Source organism: Elephantulus edwardii, unplaced genomic scaffold (assembly GCF_000299155.1).
Source record: "Elephantulus edwardii isolate Elephantulus edwardi_28Jun2011 unplaced genomic scaffold, EleEdw1.0 scaffold00006, whole genome shotgun sequence".
NCBI classification, from domain to species: Eukaryota; Metazoa; Chordata; class Mammalia; order Macroscelidea; family Macroscelididae; genus Elephantulus; species Elephantulus edwardii.
In genome coordinates, this window is record NW_006399756.1 from 27,195,498 (window position 1) to 27,218,748 (window position 23,251).

At 49.8% G+C, this 23,251-nt stretch overlaps 1 protein-coding gene across 2 annotated transcripts in view; it reads left to right on the forward strand.

The window, feature by feature from the left end:
- The window catches only part of SH3PXD2A (SH3 and PX domains 2A), a 270,833-nt gene that overhangs the window by 170,921 nt on the left and 76,661 nt on the right, over nt 1–23,251 (forward strand). For both annotated transcript variants that reach the window (XM_006879958.1, XM_006879959.1), the window contains one exon: nt 14,667–14,695. In XM_006879958.1, the coding sequence (XP_006880020.1) occupies nt 14,667–14,695 (29 nt within the window). The remainder of the gene's footprint in view (nt 1–14,666; nt 14,696–23,251) is intronic.

The window sequence follows — 23,251 nt, forward strand, 5'->3', positions numbered from 1 at the left end:
CTCCCTCCCTCCCTCCCTCCCTTCCTTCCTTCCTTTCCTTCCTTTATTTCTCCAGTGTCCCTCCTTTCTCAAGGCCCGCTTTCTGGGGCAGAGGATGAGTCTGTCTCATTCAACACTATGGCCCCAGCACCAGGCACATTGCGAGTACTGAACAAACAGAGTAGGCCCCTAACCAAGTGGGGTTAGAGGCACCCACACCCAAGCTAGTCCAAAATCCATGTAGTATTGTTGACTCCCTAAGAACTCTGGTGGCCGATTGGTAAGGAATTATGCTGCCGATGGAAAGGCAGGTGGTTTGAATCCACCAACTCCTCTCTCGGAGGAAGACGGGCAATCTCTTGTGTTGTTGTTGTTGTTATTATTAATTTTAATGTAAATTTACAGATTTTGGATTTCCATTCATTCATCTTCACCCTTTTCTCCCTGCCCACCACTCCCCTCTAGTTCATTCTTCTCTTTAAGTAAAAGAAAAATTCTTTCCTTGTTATACAAGCCCTCCCACAAATCTCTTGTGTTATTTACAGACTCTGGAAACCTGCTGGAGAATCAGCTATGCCTCGGTTATCACTCTATGGCAATGACCTTGACTTTCTTACTTTTGAAGAACTTAATAGCCTACTGTTGACAGGAAGCCTTACTGATAAGTAAACAGATTATCACACGCGCAACAGTGTATTAACTGTACCGTTCATTAAGTGGAAGGGTATCATCAACGGTCTCTATTCCTCGTCCTTGTCTTCAGGTTGCCGAGGCTCAGGGGAAGGAGGAGCTGGTGTTGTTGGTATATGAAAAGACACGGTCATTTCTTACTCTTTGGCTTTTTTAATCCTCTAAAAATGTTTCTATGTGGTACTGAGTCTTCTTCCACTATTTGCTTTCATGTCAGTGTCTGTATCATAGAAAGGTCTAGGTTTTAAGCAGATTAATATCACACGGTGGCATTTTTCAAGGGATACTTGCAATGCATGAACTTCCTGCAAAGCAATGGGGGCAAGGAGGGAGGCAGAGATCAGTGTGTAAACTGACCCACGTGGTTCAGTCCTAAGTTGCTCAAGTGTCAGCTGTGCTTGTTAACTGAAAGGGAAGAGCTGGTGGTGCTACAGGCAAATAAAGGAGAGACAGCAGCTACAGCGATGGCCTGGCTGGGAGCACCCCCACCCCACAGCCACAAAGGCTCTGTGACAAGAACGTGGCCCAAAACACACTGTGATCTTGTCAGAGGCCAGTGATGATGGCCCAAGTCATCAGGAAGGCTTCCTGGAGGAGGCGAGGCCAGATGCCAGCCCCAGTCCCACTGACTGCTCTTCTAGAGGGCTCAATGGACCAGTGTGCAGAGACTGTCTGAGGTGGGAGGAGTCTCAATGGAGATGATCAAATGGAGGCAGAACAAGGCCCTGGGCTGAGCACACATGACCCTGTTCCGGCTTTGGCCTGGATCAGACAGCAGCCCAGCTTGGGGAGGAGAGACACGTTGTAACAGTGAGGGTTGCATGAAAGGCTGGGGAAGGGGATGCTCAGAGGCCATTCCCTCCCCTTTCTGGCTCTAGGGTCCCCGGGCACATGCCTGCTCACAGACCTGGGGAACCTCCTTACAGCTTCTGACTCAGGAGTCAGAAGCTCAGAGGCCATGGCATCACCTGGGATAGAGGAGGTGACCCAGGCCTCGTCTGTGGGGTCTGTACCTGGTGTCCTGGTGGGCAGGACTTCCTGTGATGGGAGCCACACTGACCAGAGAAGGAGGTGATGGTTCTGTGTTGAGGAAGGTGGGGCCCAGAGGCTGGAGCTTGTTTCGCCCCCACTACCAGGACACAGGCCTGTCTGGGGCCTGTAACTGCAGGCTCTTTGCAGATGTTCAGATGGAATTCTTTTCAGTCAAGGGACTGGAAGCACAAAAAGCAATGCTGTGTCCCAGGCTATGCTGTCTGTCAGCCAGGACCCAAGCTGGAACCCGTGCCCTATAGACCCCACACCGGGCTAACCATACTTCGGTACCTTTCCTGAATCCTCTCTAGACTTCCCTTCATATGGATCCTAAGAGGGGAAGTTGTCAGAGCCTCAGAAATCCCCCAGCCCACCCTGGGCCCACGCTGGCCCGAAGGCCACACTGAGATTCCCGGGCTTGCAGTGAGAGGCCCCTTTGTCCTGGATTTGAGTGCCCGCTGTGAGGAGTGGGGCAGCCGCCTGCCCTTTTGTGGAGATGCTTGAGAAAGCCGGCACTTGGCCAGCAGTGAGGGGGATCCCGGCTGGGCTGTCACTGCTGCTGCCTGGGATCCAGGGAGGGGCTGGCAGCCTGTCAGAGATGGGGATTCCTGAGAAATGTGACAACAGTTAGAAGTGAATCACCCAATGTGGGCCCGAACCCAGCTAGCATCCATCAGCTGTGTGGTTTTGGGGAAGTGGCTTTACCTCTCGGAGCCCAAGTTTGATTCTCCAAACCTTGTCCCACCCCACCGGCACCAGCCAGGCTAGTCCTCCCACATCCTTCTCCTCCAGCAGCCCCCCGGATCTCCCTGGACTCCCTCTTGAGGCTTTCCTGTGGTCATCCCAACCTGCCCCTACTTGCTTCCTTGATATCCCACCTCATGGGCCTTGGCTTCTCCAGAGAGAATCCCTTCAGCCTCTGGGAGGGTGAGTGAGGGAAGGATAAAGGCAGTGACTTACTGTCCAGGTGCTTTATGCTTGTTAACTTGGTTAGTGCTCATGCTGGGAAAGACGGAACATCAGAGAAAGGGCCTCGATGAGACGGACTGCACAATGAGTGTAAATCCAGGCTCGAGCACATCAGAGATGGTGAAGGTGGTACAGGTTAGTGCAAGGTTCAGACCTGCTCTTCACAGGGTCTCTATGAGTCACAGTTGACTCGATGGCACCTAACAACAACAGTGGAGCGGCTCCTAGGAGTCTCTTCACTTTACAGAAGAGAAATAAAGAAAACCAAAGGGTCACTGCTGTTGAGTTATTCTGACACATAGCAACCTTCCATTGGCTGGAAATTTGCTGCACAGCAGCTGATAGAAATGAATTTAGAGGCCTTAAATCATCTAGCAGAGCTGGGATTTGTTGTTTTTTATTATTATTATGAAATTTTATTAGTTTTAATGAACATTTACAGAGCTTTTGGGTTCTCATTCATTCATTGTTGCACTGTTTTCTCTACCCTCCTCCCCAGTTCGTTCATCTCCTCCTCCCGAATGTCTGTTTTAATTGTCCAATTGCCATAGTGCTTGTCAAAGCCAGTTCTGATTAATCTCCTTTGTCAGTGTGTCCTTTGCCATTCCCTATCACTCCTCCCTGAGAGAGACTTCACCCTGATTCATAAGGAAAAGGGGATGGCGTATTCTCTTCAGAGCTGGGATTTGAACCCACGCTGCTACACACCAAGCGTTGCACTCTCAACCACCTGGCCACAGTGGCTCTCAGCTGAGGATTGTGAGGACCAGAGATGTATGGAGGGATGGGACCATGAAAAATAGATGACTGGTGGAGTGGATTAAGTGAACCCCTCAAGTACAGGGTGGGAAAGTAAAGGGAAAGGCTTGTGACCCCTTTTGAGGCAGGACAGTCACACACAGCTGGGTCTTGGACAGCCTCCTGGGCCTCCATGGGAAGCAGAGAGTCCTTGGCCCAAGCTTCCAACTTTCCAGTCCCAGCTGGAAATTGGGCCAGGGCTGGGGAATGAGGGACCCACAGCCAAGGAGCAACCCGGGAGGTCTGTCTGCCTCTCTCTCACACACACAGACCAGGTGTCTCCTCGGGCCTTTTAAGGAGGTCATTACTGATGGGGCTGGCATGGCCTCAGAAGCAAAGCAATCTCTGTCTTCTTTTGAATCAAGTCCCCAAGCCCAAACAGGGAGAACCGGAACCGGATACCCGTTCTAGTGCCACCATTTCCCAGAAGGAAAAGAAAACAGGAAACGACAGCTTTTGTTCTTAACATCTCCACTGAGTTTCTCCTACCAAAAGGGCTTTTCTAAACCCTAAGCCAGCCTCCTTCCCTTGTGATCTGACCTGGGCAGCAGGGCCTCCTCACCTCCTAGAGTCTCCTCTGCATCCAATTTGGAGCCAAACAGACATGCACACAGGTGTACACGCAGACATGCACACAGGTGTACACGCAGATACGTACATAGGTGTACACGCCAATATGCACATAGGTGTACACCCCGATATGCACACAGGTGTACACGCACTCACACATGCAGGTATACACACAGACACACACACAGGTGTACACGCAGACATGCACACAGGTGTACATGCAGACACACACACGGGTGTATACGCACAGACACGTACACACAATCACACATGCAGGTGTCCACACAGACACGCACATAGGTGTACACTCAAGCATGCAGGCATACACACAGACATGTATACAGGTGTACACACAGACACGAAGGCGTACACACAGACACGCAGACATACACATAGACGCATGCAGGGACACACAGACATCCAGGCTGACATCTGTCTCTGCCCCCTTGCTCACAGCATCCCTTCTCCCCTACACCCCCTAGACAGGGGCTTCTGCTTCTGCCCTAACTTCCTAAGCATCCCTCGTCTTCTAAGCACTCTCTTTGGTGGCGTCAACCCACAGGTGGCACCTTTCTGATGTTTAGATCCACCATCAGCTCCGAGGGAGAACACTGAACCGCCTCCTGCTGTGCGGTTTACAGCCCTGGAGGGTCAGCTCTGAGTCGCTTCAGACTCAATGGCTATGAGTTGAGAGAAAGTGTTCTCAGATGTGTCTCTAGTGCTCCCATTTTCTAGGTGACCGACCCTCGCTGGCCTCCCCTGCCTGGGATTCAGAGAGAAGACGTTCATTTGACCAGGTTTCAGGGCACCTGCTAACCAAATCTGTGATTTGGGTGCCTTTTCTCTTCCTGTGTGCAAGCCCTGCCTTTCCAGCTAGGCTGTGTGCTCTGTGAGGGCAGTGTGTCTTCCCTGCACTAGAAACAAGGCTGCCTCTACAATATCCTCACAGGCATCAGCACCGTTTCTGCCTCCCCTCAAGGAGCACTCTCGTGGGAGTCTGGCGAGACTCCTCGGAATGCACACGACGGGCACACAGGCCAGTTGGTTTCCGTGGCTGCCTGGCTCTGAGCCAGCCCCCTGGGGGACAGATCTCATGCTCACGCCCTCAGTGAAGCCAGTAGCACTCTCCCTATCTTGTGTTGTCAAAAGTCCCTATCATTTCCAGTTCATGAGCCCAGGCTCTCGGGCCAGAAGTCCTCTCTATGTGCTAGATACCGAGGAAACCCTAGTGGCTTAGTGCCTAATGTACGAGGCTGCTAACCCAAAAACTTAGTGCCTAACGTACGAGGCTGCTAACCAAAAAGCCAGCAGTTTGAATCCACCAGCTGCTCCACAGGAGAAAAATGGGCACTCTCCTCCCATAAAGATGAAAGCCGCTCTGGTGGCATGTTGCACTGCTAACCAGACACTGAACTAAGTGCCCTGCACATGCTCTCATGAATTCTCACAACTCTAAGGTGGAACCTGTTTTATTAGAACTGGAGGTATAGAGAGGTGAGGTGAGAGTCAGTGTCAGCTTCCCCAATTACAGCTGCTAAGAGGCTGAACTGGGGTCCACAACACCCACAGGCTGACCCCTTACTCACAGGCCTGGACCCATCCCCAGGCTATACCATGCTTGGGGCCTTTACCCACATGGTGGATCAAGTCAGAGGAGACAGACAGACAGTGCTTTGTCCCTCTGCTGCAGATGCAGAAGCAGCAGTGACCCTTTGGGATGCTAGGAAATACCCTGAGGGGGGCAGGAGGTTTCTGAGTTCCTTGGGACATTAGTCTGGAAGGGTCTGAGACCTCTTCATTCCTGAGGAATTTCAACTTTTTGCCCCAGGGCAGGAATTTCAGCCTCTTTGGGCTATCTCTGTGTTCACAATGGAGCCCATTCTCAGCACCCTAGAAAACACAGCCCTTGAGGAGAAAGGATTCTTGTTGGACACAGAGCCCTCAGTGTGGCAATTTAGACCAGGGCTCGAGGCGGCCAGAGCAGGGCATTCAGGGCCTCTGTCTGTCCTGCCTGGAGTCTTGCCTTTCAAGACCATTCCGTGCAAAGGCTCTCAAAAGCCAGAACAAAACCCCAGCTAGGAGTTAAGTGGGGTGGGAAGCTCGCCAGCATTCTGCAGACCTCAGCTGACCTGTAGCCCCTTGGCGCAGACCCTCCTCTCCGAGGTGAACATGTCCATGCTCCTCTGTCTCTGTCGGTTTCACAGAAAATTCCCACAACCCTCAGCACCTAGATGAACTGTGTTTTGTGGTGGTGGTGTTGTTTTTGTGTACTGGCTAGGCCGAACTGACTCTATCTAGCAGACCCTCCAGCAGGTTTTCAGAGGCAGTTAATCGCACAGGAGGAGATTGTCCATCCTTCTCCTGCAGAGCAGCTAGTAGATTTGACCCGAGTGCCTTCAGGATTGCAGCGCAGCTTTTTCTTACTAGGCCATCGGAGCTCCCTCTTTTTTAGAGATGAGAAAACCTTGACTCAGGGAGTTTGTCAGTGTTTCTAAAACATTTTTCTGTGAGTCACAGTTTGTTGTTGCTGTGTACCTTCAAGGCGGAACTGACCTATACCTGACCCTCCAACAGGTTTTCAGAGGCAATTAATCACATGAGAAGAGATTGTTCATCCTTCTCCCACAGAGCAGCTGGTGGATTCCAACTGTGTGCCTTCGAGATTGCAGTGCAGCCTCTTGTCACTAGGCCATGAGCCAGTACAGATAGACAGACAGCATAAAACCTGCAAGAAGGGGAATCTAGTAAGACTGTCTTGTTTTTCTGGATCTCAGAAGTTTTCTACCTTTGACAGGTACAGCTAGCCTTTACCATCTGGCCTAAGTAGAATTGTGCTGTCAACCCCAAAGGCAGGCTGTTCAAATCCACCAGCTGGGCTGTAGGAGAAAGATAGGCAGTCTCCTCCTAGGTGATTTACCGCCTCTGTAAACCTGCTGGAAGGCCAGTTATGAACTGGTTCTGACTTGACAGCACACAGCAACCTAACAACAACATTTTGATGAGAAATACATGTGTTTTCCATGTCTTTAGGTTTTAGTTTACAGCTCTCATAGGTTTTACTGTTGTTGTTGCTATGTGCTGTCGCTGGCGACTCATAGCGACCCTATGTACAACAGCCCTAAACCCTGCTCTATCCTGTGCCAATCTTATTGTTTTTGACACACTGACCCCCATTACCCTAGTTACTGTTAAATCAATCCATCTCATCGAGGGTCTTCCTCTCTTGCACTGGCCCTCCACCCTCCCAAGCATGACATCCCTCTCCAAGGACTGGTTCCTCCTTGCAACATAGCCAAAGTATGTCAGACAAAGGCTCAGAATCCTTGCCTCCAAGGAGCGGTCTGCTTTCACCCTAAGATGAACCTGTTTGTTTTCTTGGCAGTCCATGGTATATTCAATACTCTTCTCCAGCACCACAGCTCAAATGCATCAATTCTCCTTCTATCATCCCTAGTCATTGTTCAGCTCTCTGGTTTTACTGTAGATAGATTAAAAAACTGAAAACAAAACTCACTGTCGTTGACAGTGACTCAGAGTGAGCCTTCGGTGGGTTTCTGAGACTGTAAATATTTATGAGAATAACCCCTACCAAGCAGTTAGTAGATTCAAGTCACTCACCTTATGGTTTACATTTTGACAGGTTACCCACAGCACCAACAGGGCTCCTTGATAGGTGGGATCCCAACATAGTAGTCAAATTTTCTATAAGTCAGTGTTCATTTCTAGTCCATTCTCTCTCTTTAAAATGCTTCTTCCGGCCTATTAAATGGATTTCAGAACTTGCTATATTAGGTTATGGCTTGTCATTTGAAAAAATACTGGTTTTAAGAAACTCTTCTGGCACAAACCCCATTGAGAGGCAGAGGTGGGCTGGGAGCCCAAACCTGTAGACATTCATTGCCAGACTTGGTGCTCCTCTGTCCTGCTCCCCAGCCCCAGCTGGCCACCCTCCAGGGGGCTCCGACTTCATCACCCCCTGATTCTGAAACCTGCTGGATTTCACAGCTGGATTTCAGCGTCCTCCCCATCCAGCCTTGCCCAGCCTGCCATCTGCTTCCACAGCTCCTTCCTATTCCTGTGCAGAAGCTTTTGTCTGTAGGGAGTTGGGCTGCTAATCCAAAGGCCACTGGGGTTAGAACCCACCAGCTGTTCCAAGGAGGAAAGATGGACAGTCTCCTCCCGTGTGATTTACAGTCTTGGGAAACCCACTGGAGAGTCACTTATGGGTTGGTTCTGACTCAGTGGCAAAGAGTTTGCCTTTACCCTTTCTGAGAACCCTACCCATCCATTCTTGGAGACTGAGTTCAAGGCTTCCTCCTCTAAGAAGTCACCTTGGATGCCTTGCAGCCCCCAGATATCTCTATGTCAAACCCCCTTTTGTGACTCAGCAGTGATGATCTTGGATAACAGCTGGCTCAACTCATTGTGCACTTTTATTCTCCTAAGTGCATCCATGGCTTGAAGGCTAGAAGACAAGCGGGGTTCGGCTGTGCCCCATGCAGATGGCCCCAAGGCAAGCTGCAGGAACTGAACAAGTGCTTATTGGCCGGGGACAGGGGTCAGTGTCTCATTATAAATCCCAAGGGCTCCCTGTCACCTCCCTGGTCAAGGATGCATGCCAGTTTTGTTCCCCACATCTTTTAGGTGCCACCCAGGCTCCCAGTGACACTAAGCGTTCAAGGTCACCCCCAAGTCCGCCATCTGGCAACACAGTCACTTCTTGAGAAGTTCCCAGCCCCAGCAGGCCCTGCAGACGGGCATCCTGGGCCGAACGGCCAATGTCAGCCAGCAGACAGGAGGGTGAGAGCATCAGGCTGAGAGTTGGTGCGTGCATGCCATCCTCTGCCAGGACACGCACTGCTGGAGCAAGAATGGGAGGGGGCAATGCAGGCAGGCAGCCTCATCAGTATTACGCTTGCCAGGGCTCCAGGGCTGGCATCCTGCCACAGAAGCTAGGCTTCTTCCCCCGCCCCACCCCGCACCCTGGCTTCTTCCTGGCTTCATCTCTCACTCTTGGAACCCTGGCTAATTGGATGGTCGCCGTGACCCAGTGAGAACCTGGTACCTTCTGTTCCTGTGTCCTTTCTCCCCATGCCATGTCCAGGGGGACCTTAGTCCCCTGGGGAGCACTCGGCTCAGAGCCTGGCTCTCTAGCTTCCTGTGCCTGGCCTGGGTGAGCCACTTAAGGCCTCAGTCTCATTTAAAATGAAACCTACCCGCTTCTAGGCTAAATGCATACCCTTGGGTCAGTTCCCGCTCATAGCAACCCCACAGGACAGAGGAGGACTGCCCCTTGGGGTTTCTGACACCGTAGTCTGTGTGACCGCCGACTGCCACATCTCTCCCCCCACGGAGCAGCTGGTGAGTTCACATCACTGAGCTTTCACTTAACAGCAAATGTTTAACCATGCTGCCACCAGGCTCCTTCACTTCAGGTCAAATGTGAAGTGTGTTCGGAAGGAAGGGGGTATGTGTGGAGGGCAGGAGTTGTGTGGCCAGCACACGTGAGTGTTAAATGCTGCACCCTCCTCTCTCCCACTTCACTGTCTCCAGCACCAGTGCCTCTGCTAGAACGTCAGCAGCAACCCTCACAAGAGAAATGAAAGACAGAAGAGCACAGAAATGCAGAGCGCTTATTCGGGGTTTGGGGCAGTGAGAGTTGGCCACGCCTTGGCAGGTTGAACCTGTCCCGGTGAATGAGTCCAAGCGAGGAAGCTAATGCTGATGGGTCAATATTGCCCTGAAAATACAAGTCTCCTCGGAAGAGCTCTATTCACATGGTCGGTATGTGAGAGCAGGCTCTGCTCAGTGCAGGGCGCTAGACAGAACCCATAGCTGAAAAAACCCACACCCTGAAAATAGATCCAGAATCTCCCCAGCTCAGCCTGGGCTGACAGCAGCTCGGTCGGTGAGCCTTTAAGACGAAGCCCTTCCTTCCTTCCTCTTATTTGAGGACACTCTGCAGGTTCCAAGTCTGCTATCTGGGTAGCAGCTGAGGTGGGAGCAGACAGGTGAACATATAAATAATAATAACAACAGAAAATTTAGATCGCATTTTTGTACCGGCTGCTTTGTAAAAACTCTTTTATATACATGCTGTCCATTTCATCTCCCAGACCATGAGGCGTTGGTCCTGCTTTTATACTCGTGAAATTCGGGAGGTGAGGGAACCAGCCCGAGATCACCGCCCCACTGGTGAGCCACAGAGACCTGAAGTGGAGATTGTTTGCTGGCAGAGCCTAGTGGGCTCCCCGGGAGCGGACTGCATCATCCTGTGAGGAAGAGCCAAGAGATGAAATATTTATTTACACCACGTGGGGTGAGGGGAGGTATCATAGGAGCTCTGGTGTAGATAGAGGCGGGGGTGAGGTGCTGAGTCCTAAGGGTAGAAACTCAGCTCTTGTTCCCCTTGGACTACAAAGTGACCCATTGTTAACCTAGAACGTTTTCCATTTAATCCCTCATGGTCCTGTGCCCCTGATATGATAAATGCAGGCACTTGGGCCAGGGCACTGCCTGGGAAGCCTGTTCAATTGCATTAGCTTCTGGCAGCACTAGAGGGAGACACCAGCCATGGCGTCCGCCTCTTCTTCCCACCGCTCGCTCCCTGGGAGAGGGTGATTCAGCACCATGTCAGAAGCAGGCTAGACTGCGGACTGCCAGGAGCGAGACAGAGGCTGTCAGCACCAGCTTAGGTCCAGGAACTGGAGCAAGGGGGTCCGGAGGTAGCAGAGGATGGAGATTGAAGGGGCTCAGGAGGGAGTCTTGAGTTGTTAGGAGAACTGGACCTACCCAGGCCCTGCTGCCCTGCCTGGGCCAGGAGTGGTGATAGGCCAGTGGGATGTGAGTCCTTTGTCCCTTTGCCCTAGTTAGTACGTAAGAGCTGTAGGAGTCCAGCCCCTGAATACCTAAACTACCTCACAGCTTGTTCAGCAGCTAAAAATACAAAATTGCTTTGCTAAGAGATGCCCAACCGGAAAACCCCCGAGAGGTTTCCTATTAGGGCAGCTGCTGGGCTGGAGGCCAGACGCCCGGTGAAGGGTTCCTGTGCTTGCTTTTCCCACCGATCTCTCACAGACTGGCCGCCCCCAGCCAGGCCAACCCCAGCCAGGCCCTTCTCGCCCACAGTGATCAGTCCGGACCCAAAGCTGTCACAACCTAGCCTTCTTTCCTCTATGCCTGTTGCTTCAGGGAGTGGTTGTGTTTGGAGATTTGCCTTAAATCCAAACAAGGCCTGGCTTAATTCTCCACACTCAGCCCAGCCCACCCACTCACCATGTGGCCTAAAGCATGTTGCCTTAGTCTCTCTCGGCTTTACTTACCTCACCTGCAAATGGGAGAGATCCCACCTACCTGCCTGGTGTGGAAGGCTTTGGTGGGAAAGTTACGCCTAGGGATTTATCACGAAATGTCCTCAGTGCAGCAAGCACGTTGTTCTTACTTAGCATAAATGTATGATAAGAATGGGGACCAGATACTGTGATTATGGTGACAGGGAAGGAGCCCCCTCTTGATACCAACCCTGACCGCCTATCAGGATTGTGGGGGTTGGGAGCTTATTGGAGAGGCAGGCAATATAGCAGGGTGGGCCCTGAGTCTGGATTTTTAACCAGCTCTGAAAGAAAGTCACTGAGGATTCTCCGACTGAGCATCTCAGAAAGGAGCCCAACACCCAAGCAAGACCCAGTTCCCTGGGAATTACACCTCAGTGCAGAAATGCCCTCAAGTGTGTCAGACATGTAGGACGTGTAGGACAGGGATCAGGTCTGTTGTTCAGAGGGTCGCTGTGAGTCATACTGGACTCAGCTGGAACTAACCACATGCTCCTATGAAAGGATGCAGTTTAAATCTACCAGCTGGAGTGAAATATCTCAGTCACAAAAGGACAAATACTGCATAGTGCCACTGTTGTAAAACAGGACTGATGTCGGGGTTGGGGGGAACCTATGAAAAGAGGGGATAAATAATGTATACTGCATCGAAACAGATGAGGGAGAGAACTGTTTAAAAGGAATATAGGATTAAGTATTATTTTCATGACAAGATTACAGAAGAAGAAATGCAAAGTAAAGTGGAAAGTGGACTGGGGGGGATTGTATAACAATGAAAGAAATTTTTTTTTTCTCCAAAGAGAAAAATGAACTGGAGGGAGAGATGGGCAGGAAGAAAATGTGCAACAATGAATGGGGGGAAATTAAATGAAAAGAATATGCTGTAAAAAAATATATATGTTGCATTAAAAATCATTAATAAAAACAGTTAATTTTAAAAAAAGTCTACCAGCTGCTTCTCAGGAGAAGATGAGCCGTCTCCTCCTGTGCAGCTTCTGAAAACCTGCTGGAGGGTCAACTGTAGGTTGGTTCCAGCTCAACGGTACTCAGCAACAACGTGTTCCTGTGCCACAGGGACTGTGTGTGAGCCCCTGCCACTGACTGAGGGAGAAGGCGGCCTCACTACAAAGCCACCCCCTGTCTGGGCACAATGGTGGTGCAGGGGAGGGTGGCTCCATTCCCACCCTGCCCCCACAGCCTGGGTCTCTCTCTGAAAAAAATTTTAAAAGCCCAAGAAACAAATTCCCTCCAAGGTGTGAAAAGTCTTCTAGGCAGGACCTTCTCTCCACGAGCTGAGCTTAAGGGAGACACACACTCCCTAGTCTCCCTTGCTGCCCACAGAACAGTAAGCACGTCCTTGCCAAGGTCCCCGTAGAGTGATGCGAATGCAACAAACAAAATGGACCTTCCCCTCTCCTTGGAGGGAATCATCTCTGCTGCACCTCTCCCCACTCCTTGGGGTTTTCACCCCTTTGGGTGTGGTTTATAAACCCCTGAAAGCTCACAGCTGCCCTCCAGACAGGTAACATTGAGTTTTGGCTGATCCTCTGTTTCCTCATCTATGAAACGGGGCTGTAATAGGACTTTCCTTTCAGTGTGGGCCCAGGGACTGAAGAAGACATGGATTATTACATGGGATTTCTCAAGGAGGAAAGGGCTTGTATATCAGAAATACAGGTTCCAGGACCTATTCCACTTCATTGGCTTCTAACCCCAAACTTTGGGAAACAAATGAGAGCCTAGGAGAGGTGAACCCTTCATCTTTGCAGCTTAATTCCCTTGGAACGTAACAGCTTTGAAACCCAGGCCACCCTAGACCTCCAATATGTGAATCTTGGCTGACTCTCCTTTACTTATGAACTTGCCTCTTTCCCTCCTTGAGACCCCTGTGGCCAGACGGCAGAGTTCACTGCCTGTTCACATAGGCCATAGATGAGTGCCTGGTGAAATGGAAGAGACTTCCCAGAGGCTCTAGAGCTATCCGGTCAGCCCCTCCTGTTCCCTGAGGGCTTACAAGAATTTCTGGCAGTGAGTGAGAGGCTCAGGTTAAGGGAGTGGGTTCACCTTTCTTAATCTCCTGAGGATAGATGGATGATAGGTGGGAGGTAGGTGAGGAGAGGTCAAAGGCAGGATCAAGATCATGTGGGTAGGTGGGTCCAGGATTTGGGAAATAGGGTTGTTCTTTGTTGTTATTGTTTTTAGGTATGGTGAGTCCACTATGACTCTGAGAGACCCTACAAACAATAGAGTCGGACCCTGTCCTGTCCTGTGCTGTTCTCATCATCGCTGACACACTCAAGCCCATGGTTACAGTCACTGCGTCTGTCAGTCTGTCTCACTGAGGGTCTTCCTCGCTTTTCCTGACAGCCCTACCTTTCAATCATGATATCCATTTCCTCTCCTCGCAACATTCCTGTCTTCTCAGATGATTTACTCAGCATATAGATGGGATAGGTATGGAAAGAGGATACACCCTTGACACACCCCTGATTTTAAACTATACGGGTCAAAGTTTTTCCAATCACTTGGACAGCGAATAAGGATGATGGAAGAAAAGTTGATGCATTTGAATTGTCCTGTTGGAGAAGAGTGAAAAATATCCCATGGACTGCCAAAGAACAAGTAAACATGTGTTGGAGAAAGTGCAGCCAGAATGTTCCTTGGAGGCAAAGTTGACATTACTACCATTGATTCTCCCCAGGAGATGCTAATTAGCAGCGCAACTCCCCACAGACCATTCCACCAAAGCCCCCCCTCCACTTTAATCAAAGAATCGTACAAATCTGTGACTGTGGGGAGACATCTCTGAGTGATAATGCTTATATGAGGGGAGGGTTGGGGGGAATGCACTCACCTGCCTTTTTTCAGGCTTTTTAAAGCCTGAGAGGGGCGAACTGTGCCAAGAATTGGAGGGAGGACGGGGAGCTGGCACAAAGCAAGTTTTAGCGATCACCCTGCATATGGGGGTCCTCAGTTTCCCTGTTTGCAAAGTGCGTAAGAAGCCTTCCCGACTGTGCGGTCTGGGGGAGCGTGGCCTGGGTGGTCCCGGCGGGGTCGGGGCCAGAGTTCCTCACCTGGGGGGCGGGGCGGGCGGCGCGGAGGCAGGGCCGTGGCGGGGCGGACCTGAGCGGCGGGAGGCGGAGTCGGTGCGCAGTGCTTGTGTTTGCGGAGTCGGAAAAGCGCGGAGGCCGGGCCGGGAATCACAGAGCAGCACACTGAGAGCGGACCCTGCAGCCGCAGCCCCGCGAGCCCCTCGGATCTACTAACCATGTCGATCTTCTGTTGCTTCTTTTTCAGGAACTATGTCAGTTCCAAGAGGAAATCAGGTAAGGGAGCCTCCGGCGTCCTCTCCTCGCGCTTTCCTCCTTCCCGTCGCGCGCACGCGTCCCTCCGCAAGCCTGTCTGCGTCTCTGCAGTGGACTTTTTGGAGGGGGTGGTCTTGGCCGCCCGCGCCCCCTTCACTTGTCGCCCTCTCTTTCCCAGCTCGTGCGTGTCCCTGAGACCTTTAGAACTTGCACCTGCATGTCCTCTGCCCCCCTCCCCCAGTGCCGCAGACCCCTGTGCCCCCGTGGGAATGCGGGTGGGTGCATGTGGCATGAGGGGCTTTCCTGAAGGATCTGAGCCCCCCCCCCCCAGCGCTGTCAGCTGGATCTTTGACCCCCACATTGCGGTGGCCACTGACAGGCTCTCCTATGACTTCTCCTTGAGTCCTTCCCACGGGGCGGCGCAGTGTTGAAGGGTAGATAGAGGCCGAGGGTCTTCTTCGGGGAAGGGAGAGCCAGCGGGGCTGCGCAGAGTGACGGCGAGTTTTGAGAACCTGGGCTGCAGACCTGCATCCTCTCCCACCCTCTCCCAGCTCTAAGCTTGTCCTTCTGGCTGCAGGGAGGGGTGGGGGGAAGGCTCTGCATAGTGGCCAGCTGAGTCGCGAGATGGGAGGGGAGACTGGCCAGGCCTGGCATTTGCCTGACAGGTGCCTGAGCCCACCCGGAGTTTGGGAAAACCGAGGAGACAGGGCAAGGCAGGGCAGGGCAGTGGACACTGTGTGCTGGGCGATGTCAGCTGGAGTCAGGATTCTCCCTGGGTGGGAGAGGTTGGCCTCCAAAAAACCCCGGTTGGGTTATGGACCTGTGGAGTTTATTGGGGGGAGGGGGGAGGAATACACCCTGGGAATTAGGGCTCCTTCTGGTGGTGCATGAAAGGCACAGCCACTGGAGGGTCTGAGTTGACATCTGTATTGCTTGTGTTTATGAGGGTGCCCAGGACATACAGTAGCCTTCTGAAAGCCTGGCCCTTTAAGGGCAGGAGGAATATGTATAAGTGCATGGCCCATTGATAAAGGTCATGGTTGAGGCTATATCCTATCCAGGTGCCTTGGCCATATGTGCCCACGTGGGTTGGATGGGATGTGAATTGAAGTAGGTGTTATGATACAGAATGTATATGTTTCTGAGTATTAATTCATAGGTGTTTTTGCTTGTTGTGTCTTAGTATTAACATGCTTATTTTCGTATCTGTGGGACATGGGTTGTGTGTGTACGTGTGCTCTGTGTATGTGCATACTGGAGTCTTGACAGTTGTGTGCTGCAGTGTCTGTACTTGCTTGGGGGACATAGCTTTGGGTTGTGTATGCCAGTGGTTGGAGTCTGTGTTCCTCTGTGTTTGTGTGCTTGCTTGGAGTTTATCTACTGTGGGTGAGACTTGTGTGTCCACATGACTGTGGGCTGACGTGGCCCATCAACTCGAGGCCTCAGCATCCCAGGTGGAAGACTTTGTGTGGTCTGGGTCTTTTGTCAGACCTCCCCTACCCAGTCCAGCCCCTGCCTATTTCTTTTTCCCCAACCCCAGAGATCTTGTCATCTCTCAGACCATAAATGGACAGAGACAAAACTGGGTTTATCTTCCATCATAATTACCTTTTCCCCAAGAAACTTAACCCTGAGCCTCAAGTGTCATGGTTGAGCCTGGGTCTGATCCCATCCATGTGTTATCTTGAATAAGTTTCATAAATTCTCCATGCCTCAGTTTCCCCGTCTGTAAAATAGGGATATAACAATATCTCCTACACATGTAGAAGACAATTAGAAACAGTCCTTAGCGTGGAACTGTTGATATTTCTAGTCAATATCATCATCATTATTTTTTGCAGCCTTGGGATCTAGTCCTAATTCCCCTGCTAATTTGTTCCCAGTGTGACCCTTGGATGTGTCCCTTCTCTCAGTTGCCCCCTGTCAGGCCAAGGACAGAAACAGATCACTTCTTAGTTTACTTGCCTCCCATCACCATCTCCGAAGCTCTGGATCTGACTGCTTCCTAAGCAAAAACAGGGCCCCACCCAGCAGCCTCACTCTGGGAGAGCCTCCCCCAGATCCTCTGCCTCCCATGCTCAAGCCAGGAAAGGGACGGATAGAGAAATTTAATTAATGTTGGGTTGCTTATGGTAATAGCCACTTAGAGACAATGTACAAGAGCCAGCTCTGGAACCAGACAGCAGGATTCAGAGCCTGCCTTCTCTCCTCTCTGACCATGGACCAGTTTCTCACCCTTCTCTATGTCTCTTTCATCTGTGAATTGGAGATAATGTTCCCTTCTATCTTCTAGGGTTGTCATGAAGATTATGTAAACTCATTTATGGAAGCATGCTTAGAAGTGTTTGCCACCTAGAAACCCCCTCAGTGCTGGCTCCTGTTACCATTTACTGAGCATCTGCTATATGCTAGACCTTTACATGTTTTCTCATGTGCTACATGGAGTCACGTTACACAGTGGTTGGTGAGATTCTCTTCTTACAAATGGAGAACTGAGGTCTGGAGAGGATGTGTGGCCGTGGTTTGCAGCAGGGTGCATTTGCCCTGCTCTTTGGTGAGAGGGTACATGAAGCTTCCTGGGATGACCCCAGCCAGGGACTCTGACACAGAGAAAATAGATACCGTGCCTTGGTCGTCATTTACCAAGTACAGAAGTAAGGCTTGAACCTAGGCTAAGAGGACAAGAGGTAGAGTAATAACAGGAGAAAAGGATCCTTGTGTTCAGGCAGCTAGCTCATAGTTTAAATGGGGAGGTAAGATTGGTGACCCTGGAAACTGGAAGACAGAATGGCCTCAAGTTGTCGCTTCCTTCCTCCAGTCTCAGTAATGACACCATCTACTGACTGTTCAAGCCTCATTTCTAAAAGTCTTATCTTTGATTTCTTCCCTTTCTCACCTGCCACCTTGACCTCCAGATTAGGCCACTTCTTTCCACCTCCATCATTATATCCTGGAAGGAGCCCCCTCAGCTCTCCAGGAAGACCCCTCAGCTTCCTTCCTGATTTCTGCTACTACCCTTGTCATTCTCACAGCTTGAATCAGCTCTTAAAAGTATATGTCAAATAATTCACTTCAACTCGCATTCCCATCAAGGACATTCCATTACTTGGAAGACACTCTTTATTCCTGTGTGATTTGACTCCTGCATGTTAATTAGCCGAGACCAGGATGGAAAGGGCTGTCTGACATTGGCTCACACCCATCTCCTCTTCCAGCCACACGTATCTCCTTTTATTCCTTAAACAGATCAAACATAGTTCTAACACACAACATTTGTGTTTGCTGTTTCCTCTGCCTGGAATGTATTCCCCAGTCTTGCACAAGACTGGCTTCTTTTTTAAAAAAATTTTTTTTCATTAAGATTTTAGTTTTTTGTTGCGGTTTTTTTGTTTGCATTTGGAGTTTTATTTTTTTGGTGGGGTTTTTTGTTGGTTTTTTTTTACACTTTATATTGATTTGGTTACAAAGTTCGTATACATTGTGTTTCACACTATTCTTCATTCACATTGTGTTTCATGCAATCATTCCCATGCATTGTGTTTTATAAAATTAATCACCATTGGACCATGCCCACCCTTACCCTATCTTTTCAGGTCCTCACTGGATCATTCCCATTTCCTTCACCCGCTCCCTCCACCCACCAAATTGTGCAACTCTATGGTTTTGCCCTTACCCATCCTCACCCCTCTGCTCTCATCCCATCCCGTATAGGTCCCCATACATATTTTACTCGTTATCCTTCTCTTTTTATAATATTTTTTGTGTGTGTGCAGTATTTGCCTTTATAAGACTGAGTGAGTTCACTCAGCATAATACTCTCCAATCTCTCCCAAGTTATATGTTTTTAAAAATTCTTGCTCCTGAGTGCTGCGTAGTATTCCGTTGTGTGAAATACCACAATTTCTCAATCCATTCTGGCTGCTTCTTAAGATTTTTGCTTGTCACCTTCTCAAAGGAATGGCCCTGATTCTCACATACTCGCTACCCCCTCAAGTTATCCCGCTTCTTCCCTGCCCATCTGCTGTCACGTTCTAATTACTCTGTGTGTCATCTTGTTTTTTGTCAATCTCTGAGATGCCAACTTTTAAAAAACATATTTTTGCTGAAAAACTGCATCAATACTAATGCCCACTCTTACTTGGTGATACCCACTCATGCTTGCTAAGTGGATGGATGAATGGATGGATGGATAGAAGAATGTGTGCATGCATGAATGGATAGATGGTCACTTGTCATAACTGTGCTGTAAGTTAGGAAAGAGCTCACTTGCTGGTTCAAATCTAAAGGCAGATACTGGAAAGAGGAGTCTTTCTGGCTCCTGGATGATCCAGTGAGCACATGACCAAAGTTGAGGAGCAGGACCCAGTATTTTAGAGACGTTGCTTCAGCTAACCATGTTAGAGAGCAACAGCCCTCTGTCAGCCACTGTTACAGTATTGAGGTTGCATTGTTGTGTATAGTCCAGTCGGAACCGATCCATAGCTGACCCTCTGGTGGGTTTTCAGAGGCAGTTAATCGCATAGGAAGAGATTGCCCATCCTGTGGAGCATCTGGTGGATTCCAGCTGCTGCCTGCGGGATTACAGCATAGCATCTTGCTACTAAGCAACCAGAGCTCCCTACTGAGGTTATAGGAATGTGTATTCCTTCACTCCAGGAGTTTGCAGTCTGCTCAGTGAGATAGATTGACAACAGTGGCTGCCGCAATGGGCTCCAGTGTGGCGGAGATCATAAGGATGGTACAAGATAACTCGAGTGAGGTTTCACCTGTTGTTTGTAGGGTGGATCAACTGGACGGCACCCACACCAACAACGGGTAATGAAGGCTTAGTGAGGAGGAGTAGAGGAAGGCACTTGATCACGGTCGTAAGTCCAGGAGAGTACTGGCTGAGGCAGACTGACCACGAATGTGAAGGGCACCTGATGGACGCAGCCAGACAAGAGGGAGGAAAGCATGCCAGCTTTACACATCTCTTCATCTTTTTTTTTTTTCTATAATTATATTTTATTAATTTTCATAAACATTTACAGAGATTTTGGGCTTCCACTCATTCATTGTTGCACTATTCTCTCTACCCTCCTCCCAGTTTGTTCTTGTCCAAATGCCACAGTGCTTGTCAAAGCCAGTTCTGATTAATCTTCTTTGTCAGTGTATCCTTTGCCATTCCCTATCACTCCTCCCTGAGAGAGACTTCACCTGAGTCATAAGGAAAAGGGGACGGCGTATTCTCTTAGCTACTTCCTGCTGAAAAGGGACGCTGTGGGTTTCAGGGTGAAGATCTTCTCTCACTACTCTAAAGGGCCCCTTTGGCAGTAGGAAACACATAGACTGTTATGGAGATTGATTTTGGAATTCAGATGCACTCTTATTGATTGTGCTTGGCTGTACATGTACATATCCTTCAAGATGTATCATGGGGGTGTTGCAACCTAGAAGACACAAATTTGACTAACAAGTTATAAGTACATGAGTCCAAAAATTATGGAAAAGTAAAAGAAAAGATTCTTTCATTGTTTTACAAACCCTCCCCCAGGTCCCCTCCACCATGCAGCCCTCGCTCTAGTCTCCTGTGATGACAGAAATACCCAGTTACATCTCTCTTTTAGACGGTTCTCTCCCTCCTCTGCTTCAGTGCAGTATACATTATTGAACCCATCTTACTCAGTGTCTCCCTAACCCCAAGGACAGTCCCATTCTACAACAGCGGCATCATGTAATATTTGTCCTTTTGTGGCTGGGATAACATCTCTTCATCTTGAAATAAGGAAAGGAGATGCAAGAGTCAGACCCTCGATCCTGGGGCTCAGATTAGAGTGAGGGAGGCACAGCACCTGTTACCCTCCCTACACCTCTGTGATGGAACCCTCACGGCACAATGGGCTCAGTTTCAGAGGCTTCTGGTAGTTCTAGCCCTTCTCCAACACGGGGGTCTTCAGGATCCTCTCACTCACCTGATGCGGAGCCTCGTTATTGTTAGGTACTGTCAGGTTGACTGATAGTGACGGTGTAAACTGATCAGAACCTTATCCTATAGTGTGCTACCTTCACCGTCTCTGCCATGCTCAAGTCCATTGTTAACAGTCACTGTGTCTGTCCATCTTGTCAAGAGTTGTCTTGACGTTTGCTGACTCCGCACCTTTCCCAATGTAAATGATGTCTTTATCCAAGAACTGGCCCTTCCTGAAAACATGTCCAAAACGTGGGAGGTGAAGGTTCACAGTCTTTCCCTTTAAGGAGCACCCTGGTTTCACTTCCCCAAGACAGACTTGTTTATTCTATTGGCAGTACATGCCCTATTCAATACTCTTCTCCAACACCGCAATTCAGAAGTACCGGTTCTTCTTGGGTCTTTCTTATTCTCTGTCCAACTTTCAGATGCATGTTGTTATGTGCCATCAAGTAAGTCGCTGCAACTCATAGCGACCCTATTATGTACAACAGCCCTGAAACCTGCTCGGTTCTGTACCAACTTTATTGTCTCTGAAACACCTACCCTCATTACCCCTATCACTGAATCAATCCATCTTATTGATGCACTTCCTCTCTTTCTCTGTCCCTCTACCCATCCAAGCATGATGTCCCTCTCCAAGGACCGGTATCTCCTTGCAACATGCCCAGAGTATGTCACATGAAGCCTCAGAATCCTTGACTCCAAGAAGCAGCTTTTCTTCACCCTCTCTAGGACAAACATGTTTGTTTTCTTAGCAGTCTATGGTATATTCAACACTCTTCTCCAGCACCACAGCTCAAAGGCATCAGTTCTCTTTCTATCATCCTTAGTCATTGTCCAGCTCTCTGACGCATGGTCTACCTTAGTTCCCAGACTGACATTGTTGCTCTTCAGTACTCTGGAGAGGTCCCTGACAGCCGACTTTCCCAATGCAGTTCATCTCTTGATTTCCTGGCTGCTAGTACCAAGAATGTTGATTGCCAAACAAATGTAAAATACCATGGCTTGAGGAGCTCTGGTGGCCTAGTGGTAAGAAGCTGCACTGCAATTCCAAAGGCACGTGGTTCAAATCCACCAGATGCTCTGCGGGCAGTCTCTTCCTGTGCATTTTACAGCCTCTGAAAACCTTCTGGAGGGTCAGCTATAGGTCACATCCAACTTGACAACAAACAACAACAGCAGCAACACGGCTTGGTTCGTGCACACCTTGGTCTCGGAATTTGCTCTTTGAGCACTTTGGAGGGTCCTTGACACCACATTTTCCCAGCACACCACATCTTTTGATTGCTGCTGCTTGGATGTTGACTGTGAAAGGCCAATTGAAAGGTTAGGTGAGATAGATCAGTGTGGTTTGCTGTGTAGACTGTGCGCAAGAGAAAATTCCAGAATGTCTCTAACCTGAATTTTCCCTAAGTATGCTCCAGGGATAAAAATCTCAGTGGTCCAGTGACGAAGTGCTTGACTGTTATCCACGGGGCTGGCAGTTCAAATCCACCAGCTGCTCCACAGGGGAGAAGCGTGGCCGGCTGCTTCTGTTAAGTCCTCCCGTCTCGGGAGACCCTGTAGTGCAGTCTGTTCTGTCCTGTCGAGCTGCTATAAGTCAGAATCTCCTCGAAGCAGCAGGCCTGTAGCTCAGCCACAGAGCCCATCTCACCTGTTTCCTGGAGTGGTCACTGTTAACAGTGACCTGACAGGCAGGTTGGGAAGTTCAGTGCAGGGATACAGTTAGAGGCCTTTGGGCTGTACCTGGCAGTAGTAAAGGCCTGTTGTTAGCTGTGGTTGTTACCGTAGGAGAAGCTTTGTTCCTGGAGTCAGTCTCGATAGACAGGGTCAGGCTCCACACTGCAGGGTTTTCTCATCAGACCTGCCAGGCCCTAATGGCACTGTCACAGTTCTCTTGTTCACGTTGTTCTGTGCTGTTGAGTCAATTGTGACTCATCGCGACCCTATGAACAACAGCTCTGAAGCTAGCCCAATCCTGAGCCAGCCTCACGGTCTCTGATACACCCGCCCCCATTGCCACAGTCACTGCGTCAATCCATTTCATCCAGAGTCTTCCTATCCTGTGTTGACCCATTTACGCTTCCAAGGTCTGGTCCCTCACGGCAACATGCCCAAAGTATATGAGACAGAGCTTCTAAGTCCTTGTCTCCAAAGAGCAGCCTGGTTTCAGTCTCTCCAGGCCTTCTCAACCGCTAGCTCTACACCCTTCTATTCTCTGGGAAGTTGCTTTTCTCCAGGGCCCTTCGCTGAGATGCACCACTAGAGGGCGAAGGTGGCCACAGATCCCATCAGATGTCTCAGTCCTGGAATAATTTTCAGGCCCAGGGCCTGTTGCTGGGTCCTCACCACAGATCCTCTGATGAGCTCTAACTCGTTTAGATGCAAATGAGGTTGCTCAAGAGCTCTGCCACTTTGTTTTGATGTTTTTCATGAAATCCTGTTTACTTAGTATTTTTCCTTGGAAAAGTGGTGAGCTCAGCTGGGTTTCCATCTTAGTGATGATCATAAAAATCTCCATTCCTGGGCCGAGTTAATGTGATCACCATTACTATAGTTTCTTAGCAGAGAAGCTGTGTCAACTTGGGGTTAAGAATTTGGGTTTGGGAGTTAGGCAGCCAGCATTT